Consider the following 13,811-nt stretch of genomic DNA (forward strand, 5'->3'; position numbering starts at 1 on the left):
GGAAAAATACAAATTGTCGTTTCGAGAAAGTAAAATTCCACGGGGCGCGGTCTGAACAGACAGAAACAGAACGTCGAACCAGGAGGCTGATGTCCTGCAGGCAGACGGGTGGTCGGGGACGAGGGACTTCTTCATGCACATCTGTCCTCCTCGGGGGCAGCGTTCAAAACAATGGAGGCGGGGAGCCCGCGCGTGGTCTCGTGCATCACGTCATACGTGTGGTCATGTGAGTGTTACGGCTGCGTTGTCGTTAATAAGAGGGAAATAATTACTGGTGACCTGTGTCAAATTACTAGGTTATCATTGTGGTGTATGCATCGGCCTCAGGTGGTTTAGAGAAGCGTTGTTGTGCAGAGAAGCCGTACGTGACGCAGTCGCCAGTGTCCTACAGCAGACAGTCGGCCCGCCCACAGTTTGGAGGAGACAGACCGGAGGACAGCGGTTATGTGTTAAACGGACGTCTGTTCCTTAGTGGAATGGTGTTTCCCTCGTGCTACAATGGTAGTGCGTCGCAGCGGTGGTTCGCATTATGTACAGCGCGGGTTTAGTTTGTGGGAAACAGCGCTCGACCTGCACGGGGGCGATGTAAAGACGTCAGCTCAGCGTCACGCGCATTCAACATCTGTGTGGGTTCTCCCCCAAAGCAGCGAGAACTGTCGTGGCGACGCTCCCAAAGCAGCGACTACTGTCGTGACAACAGTCCCAAAGCAGCCACGACTGTCGTGACAACTCGCCTACTTAAACAGCGGCATCTGTTGTGCCAAGTCGTTGGCGACTCCACGTGCGGCGGCGGCACATATTGTATGTTTTTCCTCACTCAATTTATACATAATAATTACATGAAATGCAACGATGTAAAAACGAAAACCGTAGCTTTTTTGCAGCGGGTTATAACATTATAAACGTTACTGCATACATAATAATATTCAAATAATATATGGCAGTATTGTATGAAAATGCTGAAGACTATCTAGACACAGGCATGTTTGTTATCTTAAATAATTATATGATTTTGAGTTCCTTCTTGACGTGCTGATTTCTTATTTATCATTGCTGAAAGTCACTGCAATTGCAAATCTGAGTTAAGTAGAATCTGCAAATCTTCCTGTGTTTCATAAAGCGCAATCACATATTTGACCATTTCATCCGTGATTTTTATCATTTTGTTTTATTGATTGTGATATAATGTTCAGTTTGCCTTTAAAGTCATTCATACACCTCCCTCTGTTTCTATCCTTTCTCAGAGAGGCTGTAAACCTTCAAGCATTTGTGTCTGTTTAAAAAAAACAGTCACAATCACATTCTGCTCTAATAAGAGTTTTTTTCTTTCTCTTTGCTGAACCAGATATTTGAACTCTAGACATTTGCAGACCAGAGGCATACAACGCCATCCTCCAAAGCTACAACCAACCACAGTGCCGTTGGATAAACGCCTCCGAAGCAGACGGTGGATACCACAGCGTCCAGACATCAAACCAAAACAAAGCATTTCCTTTTCCTCCATACGAAAAACATTCGTAGCCTTTTTTCTACACTAAGAATTTGTATAATTGTGATCCCTACTTCCAAGCATATATCATTACGTAATCTGTCATAATGGGTTCTGGAATGGAAACAGTGGACGTAGTTGTGGTAGCCCTGTATTTTGTCCTGGTGCTAGCCATAGGTTTTTTTGCCATGTGGAAATCCAATCGCAGCACCGTGAGTGGCTACTTCCTGGCTGGACGCTCCATGACGTGGATCGTGGTCGGTGCGTCACTCTTCGTCAGCAACATAGGCAGTGAACACTTCATAGGCCTGGCTGGCTCCGGCGCAGCAAGTGGCTACGCTGTTGGAGCATGGGAATTTAATGCACTTCTACTTCTGCAGCTCCTTGGTTGGGTGTTTGTCCCTGTGTACATACATTCAGGAGTCTACACCATGCCTGAGTACCTGTCAAAGCGCTTTGGGGGCAACAGGCTAAAGGTTTACTTTGCTTTCTTGTCTCTACTACTATATATTTTCACTAAGCTATCTGTGGACTTATTTGCTGGAGCTCTCTTCATTCAAGAGTCCCTGGGTTGGAACCTTTATGTGTCTATCTTCCTGCTGATTAGTATGACGGCTCTGCTCACCGTCACCGGCGGATTGGTGGCTGTGCTCTACACGGATTCACTTCAGGCAGTGTTGATGATTTGTGGAGCGCTGACCTTAAGCATCCTTAGCCTACTCAAAGTCGGTGGGCTAGAAGGTGTCAGAACCAAGTACATGCAGGCGGTTCCCAATGTTACTGCCATAATGGCCACCGGAAACTTCACCTATTCTCCTTCCTGCAGAATTGATCCTAAACCGAACGCGCTACGTCTCCTTCGGGGTCCTCTGGACGAAGACATCCCATGGCCAGGCTTCCTTCTGGGCCAGACCCCTGCATCTATTTGGTACTGGTGCGCTGACCAGGTCATTGTTCAGAGAGTACTTGCAGCAAAGAACCTTGCTCACGCTAAGGGCTCTACGCTCATGGCTGGATTGCTCAAGATCCTTCCCATGTTCCTAATAGTTATTCCGGGAATGATCTCCCGCATCATGTTTGTGGACGAGCTCGCCTGCATTGGGCCGGAGCACTGCGTATCTGTGTGTGGCTCTCAGGCCGGCTGCTCAAACCTCGCCTACCCACGCCTGGTCATGGCGGTGATGCCCGTGGGGCTCCGCGGTCTGATGATGGCGGTCATGATCGCTGCCTTGATGAGTGACCTAGACTCGATCTTCAACAGCGCGAGCACCATCTTCACCCTGGACATATACAAAACAGCTCGCGGTGAGGCTTCTCAGCGCGAGCTGCTGATCATGGGCCGCTTGTTCGTGGTGCTCATGGTGGCGATTAGCATTGCCTGGGTACCTGTTATCATCGACATGCAAGGCGGACAGACCTACCTCTACATCCAGGAGGTCGCTGGCTACCTCACTCCACCGATTGCAGCCCTGTTCCTGTTGGGCGTGTTCTGGAAACGGTGCAACGAGAAAGGAGCCTTTTGCGGAGCGATGACGGGCTTCGCGCTCGGTGTCACGCGGCTGATGCTGGCTTTTGCCTACCGCCAGCCTCGCTGCGACCAGCCGGACGATAGGCCCGCTTTCATCGTTAAAATTCACTACATGTACGTGGCTACCGGGCTTTTCTGGATTACGGGTTTGGTGGTGGTGGTGGTCAGCCTCTGCACCCCTCCGCCAGATGAGGAGCAGGTTCGCACCACCACGTTCTGGGGCGTCCGCAACATGAAAACGCTTCCCGTAGATGAGAAAAAGAGCCATTGCGGTGCGGACGGAAGCCTGGAAGAAGAAATGCCCCTAAACGTCAGAGAGGATAAGTGTTCGGATGGGGCTTCTGTCGTGCCTTTGATCCCATCCACTGACCCAGAGACACCAAGCACAGAAACATCCCCCGTCACCACCCCTCCAGAAAGGTTTGACAGTGCAAAGATGGAGATGATCAGAAAGGAAAGTTGCCATGATACTGGGGAGACCAGCAGGTTTGTGCGTTTACTGGAATGTTTTTGCGGATGTAAGGAGGAAGCACAGAGCCCAAAGCGAAACGTCCTGCAGGAGGACGCCAGAGTCATTGCAGAGAGGCTGTACGAGCCGCCTCAAATCAAAGCTCTCCTCAACGTGGGTCTGCTCATCAACTGCTGTCTGGCCATCTCAATGTATGTTTATTTCTCACTGTAGGTGAACTCTGAATTAACCGATGGGAACTGGCGTGGATGTCGTTTTATTGAGGTGGGAGTTGTGTGCGTATTCGGTGGCTATTAGCAACGGCTAAATTGACAAGCTCTGTGATAATGTTTTTCGTAGCTCTCTAACAAAGATCTGCAAGTACTCTAATCAGTTATTTTTAATTAGGAAAGCTTTTCCACATGAAAGCAATTGTACTCCTTAATGACTGTGAAGTTTATTTGTGATTTTTATGTATTCTATTAACTTAATATTTGCCTTATTTGACATTTTTTGCCTTATTTATTGCCTCATTTATTAATGTATTTATTTTTCTATTTGGTGACCGTAGTTTGTATGTAGTAAGTCAAAAAACATTAACGTTATGTTTGAGGACCTTTTGCGGTTTTGTGCGAGTTTTTGCCACTGAATAATAAATTATATTATATAATATATTATTTAACAATATTATTTAAGTGTTTGATACATTTTGATTAAGCCCTGTTGTCATTTCAAGGTTATCAGCAAATGACATCACAAACATACATGTTGTTTTCCTGAAAATAGTAGGTGGAAATGTCCTCTTATCTTCCCTTGGTAAAGTGTAGTATAACGAAGCACAACGAGTTGAGTGTTGAGAACATTTACTTCTTTTTCTCTGCGACACATCACCATTATGTAGGCCCGGGTGGACGTATGTCTGAGCTTACAGTCAATAGCTGGTATTTATAATTTGTACCTGGTTTGCGGAACAAGAAGCACACTATTAGAAATTGTTACACTTTTCAAATTTAGATTTCTTTTCATCTTGAGAAGAAAAATCCTTATTACTGTTTCAACAATCCTCGACCAATGCTCATTATTCTGTAACCATTTATCACTTAGGAGTGTGTCATTGTATAGTTCATTGTTTATGTGTTAAGTCTGTTGCAAAATGTTAACATTGGGTATCATATTGATAATTTGATCACCCACAATATGCATACAAGTGTGTCAATGTACATTTAGTTACATTCCAATTAATTGTTTCAAGTTTGTCTTTTATGAACTTGTTTCACCAAATGTGTCTTAGTATGCAATGCTTTGAGGATTGAGCGATGATTGCTGTGTCACTTTAAAATGTTGTCCTTCTCTCCGAGAGAATACACATTGTTGTTTTATTGATGTTGTTTTTAGAGGCTTAAAATAAAATTTTAAACTCAGTGCCCTTTAAGTTTTTTCTTTCTTCTTCTCAAGCCAGGTGATTTTTTTAACTACACAATATCGCAACACCTGAAGCGTGATCATTTGATTATCATTTGCCTAAGCATTGATTAGTTGTAGACCCATCTTCAGACGCCATCTCCTGCTCACGATGGTATCGACACATCTTATCACAACTCCAACGAAGAATTACACTTTTAAAACCAGATAGAAAAATGTACCTACAAACATGTATTTTAATATCTAAAGCTACTTGTTAAAGTACTACTTTGGATATCTGTACAAAATTTCCCTTCAATCAGTAAAATAGTGGTAGAAATATTTAAAAAGTTTAATATTCAAAAAGTTGTTAAACTGTTTCCTGCATTGCCTTTCCTTCCCACACAGACGTCTGCTTACCTCTGGCCTGTAGACAAAGTGCACAAACTTTCCAGGACCTCAGCACTTTGCATCTGGGAAAATCATTAGAACGATCAGCTAATGCATGTTTTGTATATTTAATTATTAATGATCTCAAGATTCTCATAATTAGAATTAATTAGAAAGAATGGAATCATGGTAATTCTGCAACTGAAATGAAAGTGGTTTGTCTGATAGCATCAGAGACTTGTTGTAGAAATTATTTTGCTTGTTTGAATTTCACATCACAAAATTGATCTCATTTTCTTTGGGTGACAACAGAAGTCACCATGTAGGGACCCATTAAATACAACACAATCATTCTCCAAGCGCAGACCTGAATAAGCTATTTCAATTTCTAAGCAATGAGGCAAACTCTATCAACAGGTCTCATTTGTGCAAATCACGATGATACTGGCAACTGATTATCAAGGAGGAGCATTGAACCGCCTACCTCTATTGCTCACGGTGATTTTATGCAAAACACAAAGTATACAAAGGCTAACCCCGTTTATTTTATTGGCAACCATTCATTTGAATTTCATATTATTTATTCAAACAGATATTGTAGTATTTTTCCATCACACCGACAAATTGAGATGCTTTTTCATCTGCTTCCCTGCGTTTGTGATGTGTGTCCTGCTCCAGCAAACTGCACAAAATTTTGAATGGCCAGTTATGGTTACTCACACTTTCTCAAATTCCCTTGATTGCCTATTTTATTCTTCTATTGGTTGCATAAAATGATTAAGTTCTTGCAGTCGATGTCCCCCTTTAGGGTGCCTCCTCTGTGTGGCCAGATGAGCAATGAGCTGAATAAACACACTCGTCGGCCACTAAAATGACTTTCAGCGCTCCCTTTTCTTTTCAAGGCCATTAACAATTTGTATGCCTTACGTTTTCAAGGTCAACCCCCCTTAAAATCCACTGTTCAGCCAAACAGAAAAGATTAAAAAAGTAAACAAAGAATGAGCAGTGGTGTGTTTCTGTGAGCTGAAGATTTTGCTTCTTACTGCAACCAGCTGCTCTTTCCGTCGGTGCCTCTTTTCCATTTTTTGGTGTTCCATTTTCCCTCCGAGGTGTCCGAGGCGACCGATTTCATGATTCGGCCTTTGAAAGCCTGGCAGAAGGTTTGTACAGAAAAGCTAAAAAGATACAACATTCTTTAAATAATATTATTGTTGCCCGCTAGGTCTGCTTGTCTTGTTTTTTATATTACTTCAAAATCAGTTTTGGCACTGCAGATCTGACATTTTTCAGAGCTCTATTATGCTTCAAAGAATACAATTTGCTATCACAATGCTGATTTCTGGACGATAGCTGATGTTACTTATGGATCCTCTTTTTGAGCAATGTTTCACTCAGTTGTAAGAGAACTGCAGTGGCCGAACCACAGCCTGTGTTGGGTTTGTCTGTAATGGGCTTCTGTATAAACACGGTGCTCAACTCTGTAAAGAGGACCTGCTAAATATCATCAAGGAGTTAACATAATTATAATATAATGTTCCAGTTGTGTCAATAGATCCCGTGCCAGACTCTTCCTTTAAGACTGAAATGTCTGTTTTTTCACCTGTAGTAATTGGGCTACTTCAAATACATTTTTCTCTCTTGGACTTTATTTGAGTCTAGATTCAGTATCTACAATATACTAATAAACATTAAATATAAGTAATAAACTTGCTGAATTAAGCTTAAACATTTTGGAAAGTTCAGAAAAACATCCTTTGTTTTCCCTCCAACTAGATGACTGCATCTGATTTGTCCAACGTGACCCTTCAGCTGGAGGACTCCCTGTCCAGTGCTTTAGGACGTTACCTGGACAACTGGCGGCGTAACATGACAGCTGCAGCCAACGCTTTGGACAACACTCTGGCTGAGGAGAACTTCAAGAACGTCATCTGGTACCTAGCGGTGATGATTGGCATGTTTGCCTTCATTGTTGTAGCCATGCTGGTGAGCACAGTGAAATCCAAGAGGAGAGAGCACTCCAATGACCCCTACCACCAATACATCAAGGAGGACTGGACGGCTCAGATACAACAAGGCGATGTTGTTGCCAACTTTGGGGCTGGATAATGCGAGCGAGGGCCCTCAACCCACAGCACATCGTCAGGTTTTCACCAGTGAATCATTGTCATGGTCAAAACGTTTTTATTTCCTATAATATGATTTAATAGATACTAGTTTAGCTTTAACTGCTCCTAATATTCTCGACTAACATCAACATTAGAACAGTGATACCCGATCCCTCTATCACAGCCATGCCATATGACGTCAAGACTCACATCGTTGACAAATGTGTCTTTCATCTGATTTTTAAGAGAATGTTATCCAAAATGTATTTAATGTAGTTGACACATTGTTTCAACCCTGAAATAACGAAATCAAAAATGTTGACCCGCTGTCACACTATCATGACTTTGTGGGAAAGATCAGAGCCAACGTTAATGTTAATAGTGAAAACACCTGTACTTTTATTGCTTTTAACAATAACAATAACCCATTCGTTTTTGTGCAAAATGTACATATTGTATTCATTTCTTAAAACGCAATCTACATAGTTCATCTATTTATCTATATACATATAAACTGTGGCAAATACCTGCTGAGATACAGGGTGCAGATACAGGTATGTCCAGTTGAGAATTACTGCATGAGAATCTGAAACTTTAATAACACTTTCATAATTCAGCATGTCATACCTGATTTCTGCCTGCGGAGGACAGACGAGGCTCCTCTCGCAGCAGCTCGAGAACTATTATACTTGAGGTCAATAACGAAGAGGACTGAAGAGGTAGAAGACTAAAAGTTTGCAGCTGTTGCGGCTTTCTCAATAGTGCAACGAAGCCCATTTACTATTGAAATTATATTGAATATTGAAAAATCAAGGAGGCACAAAAAACAACAGTGGGTCAAACCAAACTGCTGTTATATATAGACTATATTCAGTTTGTGGTGAGATAAATCATTGCACTTGTTAACCATGACACCACATCTGTTAAATGACCAAAGATTATTGTACTGTCCTTTGCACACCTGTTGGCAGATGTTACTTAAAATACACCAGCGTTTTCTCCTCCAAACAGCTTCTCATGGAATTAAATGGCTTGAAATAACTAAATACCCTAAATGTCTGGGACTCAACTCTCTCCTCCCACGTCACCGACATCAATGGGAGCAAGAACTGTACTCACTATGAACCCCTCCCCTCCCCGTCCTGTCCTATCTCTCTTTCTCACTCGCAGCTTTATTTTTAGCATTCAAACAACTGGTCCCTAAAAATGGGCCTGTCCTGCACCAGAAGTGGTAATGGAGCGCAGCTATGTATGGTATCCCCCCGCCCCCCGCCCTCCCCCTCAGTACCTCACAGGCCCGGCAGTGCTCCTCTTTTGTGTTTTTGTCTGCGTGAGAGAAGGCGTGCATGCAGGAGGGCTCACGGGGGGAGAAACAGTTGCCAGGACCTGAAGATGTCTGTGGAACCTGGATTTGTCTGCACAGCTTGGGATGCGTGAGAAGTGCGACCGACGGACCAACTTTTACCTCCAACACTTACTGTAGCTTTGCCTACTTTTCCCAATACACGCGGCTGGGGTGACCTTTTTCGATTGTGAAATTTTAATACTGTGAAAAACTAAAACCCGCCAGCCGTTCACCCTGCGTGTGTGTGCTTGCTGTGGACCATGCTGTCCCTTTGCTTGTTCTTGCTCCATTGCCTGAGCCTGGTGCCTTTGGCACCGGCTGCGAAGGGCCTGGAGTACCCACAGTATGACGGGAAAGACCGCGTCCTAGACATCAATGACAAGAACTACAAGAAAGCCTTGAAGGAGCACAGCCTGGTATGCATGTTCTACCACGGGCCCATATCAGAGAGCAAGGAGCTGCAGAAACAACACAAGATGACTGAGTTGGTTTTGGAGGTAAAGTATAAGCAGAGGAGAATAAAGTAGTTGGAGAAGAGGTGCTGGATCACGTTTTAAAAACAAGACCAAGGGGGTTAAGCAGTGATCAAAAAACGAAAAAAGAAAAAAGAAAGGACAATTGTTGCTGCAAGAGACGTAGGATGATGGAAATAATACGGTTAGAGTGTACCGCCCTTATAATCAGACGGGCAACTTGCAAGACATAAAACTCCATCTCGATGTGTGAGTGCGTGTGAGTTTTGTCAAGGTCAACAAGCATAGCTCATACTCCATGGTGGACATTAGTCAGGTGATATGCAGTGTTGTCAAGGTTACCTCTGTTGCTTTAATTCACTGTCTGCTTCTCTTTGCTTCATATCACTCTGATTTTCCCCGAGGCTTTCCTCTGCTGGCCGAAATAGGCAATTCTTGCCAAGGACACAACTAACTCTGGTCTTTTCTTCTTTTTTTTCAAGCAAACTCAAACATTATTTAGTTATTTTGTCTTCAGGAATCTATTGTATTTGAATCCCTTACAGGAGCAGACAGTGAGCACTGTGTCCTCTCTCATGTTACGCATGGCTGAGGCTGCTCTCTGGTCTGTTGAGGGTAACCTGAGCCAAGTTGTGCATACCCCCACATTAGCTTTGCTTATTTGACACAGCACAGGTGGGCCATGTTACTACACAGTCATTCACTCATGTCACAGTTGATGTGGATATTGTCGATAAATGACACTTGCCCCTCGGGGAGGTTCTGCTCTTTATGTAGATACCACTTATTCCAAAAAAATTAAAGCATCAAGTGATAAAACACAAAAATAATTGACGTCATAATATCATATGACATTTCTGCCACCCCGCTAAGCGCTACGCACTGTTCCTTTAGAGGTGCCCTTGAGAGTTTCCTAGTAAACACACAAAGGGTAGAACCGTTTACATTAGAAATGTTCTCCTTCCCTGCCGTTGTTGGTGCATTGCTATGTTTGTTTGCACAATTCCACCATCAACTCTCAGTGGAAGAGCTTGAAACTGATGGCAGGTTCGAATCTCAACGCCTACGTGACCACATGTGTGCATGAGGGTCTTTATGCAAAATGGAAATAAACAATAATTAATGGCAGCAGAGTCTCCATTTTCTAACCTACTGTACTTCTCAGAACAATTGCAGGAAAAACGACTGTAGCTTCGGCTATATTTAGAACCGTGCAGCTTGCACAATTATGTAATTGCATCTCCGTGGCCCCTGAGTAGCCAAAGTACTTCTGACGTTTGATCATCTTATTTTATTTAGTTGAACCTTAACTCAACGCTGCTTTCACACTACCATCAACTTGTTTCTGTACGTTTTCAGTCTCGTTCTTACCGTTTATTCCTTCATGCTCTGTTTCTTTTGGCTGCAGCTTGCCGCTCAGGTTATGGAGGAGAAGGACATTGGGTTTGGAATGGTCGACTCCCACAAGGATGCGAAAGTGGCAAAGAAACTGGGTAGGTATATAAATAGAGGACAGCCTCTAGCCATGGGATGTTTGCAAGTTCTGGGAGACAACGGCCTTCATCACAGATTGATTGAAGAGCCAAACAACTTTAGGAACAAATGCTAAATGTGTGTATTGATATGTAATCCCCTTCAATCACAGGCCTGGAGGAGGAGGGCAGCATGTATGTTTTCAAGGCCGACCGGGTGATTGAGTTTGACGGCTTGCTCTCGGCAAACACTCTGGTGGAGTTTTTGTTGGATGTGAGTACGCCGATTCTCAGCTGTTAGAAGCAATCGAAACCACGCTTGACAAAGTTCCCGAGCTCATCCCAGTGCCTCTGTCTGTTTGTCTCTAGCTGTTGGAGGAGCCGGTGGAGGTGATAGACAATCCTCTGGAGCTGAGAGCCTTTGACAGGATGGAAGTAGACATCCGCCTCATTGGCTTCTTCAAGAACGAGGACTCTGAGCGTGAGTGTTTGAGCCTGTTGGCGCGATGACACTTTTTCCACACTTTTAAATGGTACCTTACGTATAAGTGTGTGTTTAAAAAAAATGTTTTAACAAAGCCGAGCTTTTTTTGCGGCGAGCTCTCCGTGCCTCGTGCCTTTTATACTGAGTGCATTTTAACCCCTCTCATCTCCACGGATTTACAGATCCATTTTTATCACTGTTGCAAACACAGCTGCTGCTGCCTGCTTCCGTCTCTCGCGCTGTGGGAGAACTGAGTCTAGAGTAGTTAACTTGCAGCGAAGAGCTGCAGCTACAATCCCTTCTGACTGGTCAAAGTTCAGCTATTTCCGCTCCCTAATGTTCACATGTCATGTATACAACAGCCAAAGAAAACACAAAAAGATGTGTGACCAGGAAAACCTTCATGCTCACAACATGATACAGTCCAATAACACCGGAAAAACTCTCTTCTCCCTGCATCACCCGCAGACTATGAAGCATTTAAAGAAGCTGCAGAGCAGTTCCAGCCCTACATCAAGTTCTTTGCCACGTTTGAGAAATCTGTAAGTAACACACAAACGTATGTAAAAGAAAAGCACTAAGAAAAGCACTCTGGAGGGATCCGTCTTTGTCGCCTCAGGTGGCCAAGGAGCTGACTCTAAAGCTGAATGAGGTGGATTTCTATGAACCCTTCATGGAGGAGCCCGTCACCATCCCGGGCAAGCCTCACTCTGAGGAGGATCTGGTGAAATTCATAACTGAACACAAACGGTAAACAACATTGAATTAATTACTCAAACAAATGTGTTTAACCGACTTCTTTTTAACGTCTATTCTATGGACACATTTTTAATAATTGAATGTGTTGTGTGTGCCTTCAGACCAACTCTGAGGAAGCTGCGTGCGGAGGATATGTTTGAGACCTGGGTGAGTGATGTTCAGCACCGATACTTTTGAAGTTAGTTTACAGTAACATTGCATGTATGACGTGTCTCCTCCTCCTCAGGAGGATGACATTGAGGGCATTCACATTGTGGCCTTTGCAGAGGAGGAAGACCCTGGTATGTCACATGCTATGCCACTATTATTGGGTTGGATAAACTAGAACATTTTGATTCAGACCCTGGAGTTTTACAGCAAATGGCTTGTTTACTTTCGAATGTTCACGCTCAGTCATCAATCAATCAAATTTTGATCAATTGAGAATAATACATAAATGAACAGCGAAGAATCTCACAAGGAAAATAGAAATTTTAGACAATGTAAAATATATATTATAAAAGCAGATGAAAGACAACACACCATTTCTAAAACAGAAGTAAATAAAACATTTTAAAAATGAAATAGAGAATGTAACACTCAACTAATAAAAATGCTAATTTTTTTTTTAATACACTTAATCACTTACTTGCTGATCGATTAACGTTACATGTCCACAGTAATTTGAATGTTGAGAGAGTAGAAGCAGTCGAGGGCAGCAAAGAAATAGCTAACCACGAATCAGATGTTTTAACAGATACAACAAAGGAGATTGTGTTTATCACGAAGCTTTCGATGTGTTTATAGGTAGATTTAGTAACCTTCAGAAAATAAAGCTAGCTGTTTCCTTCTGTTTCAGTCTTCATGCTAAGCTAAGCTAACTGTCTCTTGGTTTTTAGCCTTGCATTTAGGACACATACGAGTGGGGTCAATCTTCTCAATTAGCTCAAAGTAAAAAAGCAACAGACACAGTCCTGTAATGTCAAATTTGATCTTTAAGTGGCTTCATAATTGGTGAAATTGCTTCCAGATGGTTTTGAGTTCCTGGAGATCCTGAAGGAAGTTGCAAGAGACAACACCCACCTGCCAGAGCTCAGCATCGTCTGGATTGACCCCGATGATTTTCCACTGGTGAGCTGTCAAAAATAAAAAGTGGATAGATTTAGCTGAGAAGCTGCTTCTCTGATGTGATCTTTTTTGTTGTTGTTGGTGTTGGTGACCCCTTCAGCTGATCCCCTACTGGGAGAAGACCTTCAAGGTGGACCTGTTCCGACCCCAGATTGGAGTTGTCAACGTCACAGATGTGAGTCCCTGACAACCCGACAACATGTCCGACGTGACAAGGATGTTGTGATGAGTAAAGATGATGATGACGATGAAGATGATTGACCTCTCCGTCTGTGACAGGCTGACAGCGTGTGGCTGGAGATGGAGGACGAGGAGGACCTGCCCACCGCACAGGAGCTGGAGGACTGGATCGAAGACGTGCTGTCCGGCAAGGTCAACACTGAGGATGATGACGACCACGGTGATGAAGAGGAGGACGACGAAGACGAGGACGATGATGGTGAAGACGATGAAGATGATGGCGAAGACGATGAAGACGACGACGACGATGATGATGATGATGATGATGATGATGATGATGATGATGATGAATGATGATGATGATGAGTAATCGAGTGAAGGTTGACTTTTCTGTTCTTTCTCTTCAAGTTTTAAATGGATCTCAGACGAACAATTGTACTGCTACATAACAACAAAACTATTTATAATAATAACAAAAATAATAAAAGTATCCAAAATGTTTCCTGAAAAAAACATTTTTGGGGGACAATGTAAATAAGCCTGGAAATGGGCTTTTTATACTGGATGTATACTGGACATTTCTCACATTACGGACAGAAATCATTTATAGACACATTTTAATAATAAAGG

General features: G+C 43.1%; 3 protein-coding genes across 4 annotated transcripts; all 3 read left to right on the forward strand.

Annotated features, from left to right (window-relative positions):
• Nucleotides 1–57: 57 nt before the first annotated feature.
• Nucleotides 58–4,887, forward strand: slc5a3b (solute carrier family 5 member 3b). Of its 2 annotated transcripts, none has more exons than XM_040200806.2 (2): nucleotides 58–226; nucleotides 1,346–4,887. In XM_040200806.2, the coding sequence occupies exon 2, from the start codon at nucleotides 1,597–1,599 to the stop codon at nucleotides 3,697–3,699; it is 2,103 nt and encodes a 700-aa protein (XP_040056740.2). In that variant the 5' UTR covers nucleotides 58–226; nucleotides 1,346–1,596; the 3' UTR covers nucleotides 3,700–4,887. The 2 variants fall into 2 exon arrangements, with proteins under 2 accessions (XP_040056740.2, XP_040056741.2); XM_040200807.2 differs by lacking the exon at nucleotides 58–226 and adding an exon at nucleotides 688–801.
• A 1,416-nt stretch (nucleotides 4,888–6,303) lies between these two features.
• Nucleotides 6,304–8,405, forward strand: LOC120834427 (potassium voltage-gated channel subfamily E member 2-like). The gene is made up of 2 exons (XM_040202413.2): nucleotides 6,304–6,416; nucleotides 7,030–8,405. The coding sequence occupies exons 1-2, from the start codon at nucleotides 6,387–6,389 to the stop codon at nucleotides 7,360–7,362; spliced, it is 363 nt and encodes a 120-aa protein (XP_040058347.1). The 5' UTR covers nucleotides 6,304–6,386; the 3' UTR covers nucleotides 7,363–8,405.
• A 233-nt stretch (nucleotides 8,406–8,638) lies between these two features.
• On the forward strand, nucleotides 8,639–13,668 carry casq2 (calsequestrin 2). The gene is given in 12 exon segments (XM_040202412.2): nucleotides 8,639–9,203; nucleotides 10,588–10,672; nucleotides 10,825–10,925; nucleotides 11,021–11,132; nucleotides 11,604–11,677; nucleotides 11,755–11,885; nucleotides 11,996–12,041; nucleotides 12,121–12,175; nucleotides 12,904–13,004; nucleotides 13,102–13,176; nucleotides 13,281–13,532; nucleotides 13,534–13,668. Coding segments are annotated over 12 exon segments (1,287 nt in total). The 5' UTR covers nucleotides 8,639–8,966; the 3' UTR covers nucleotides 13,552–13,668.
• The last annotated feature ends 143 nt before the right edge of the window (nucleotides 13,669–13,811 follow it).

This window comes from Gasterosteus aculeatus, chromosome 16, assembly GCF_964276395.1.
Source record: "Gasterosteus aculeatus chromosome 16, fGasAcu3.hap1.1, whole genome shotgun sequence".
In the NCBI taxonomy this organism is placed as follows: Eukaryota; Metazoa; Chordata; class Actinopteri; order Perciformes; family Gasterosteidae; genus Gasterosteus; species Gasterosteus aculeatus.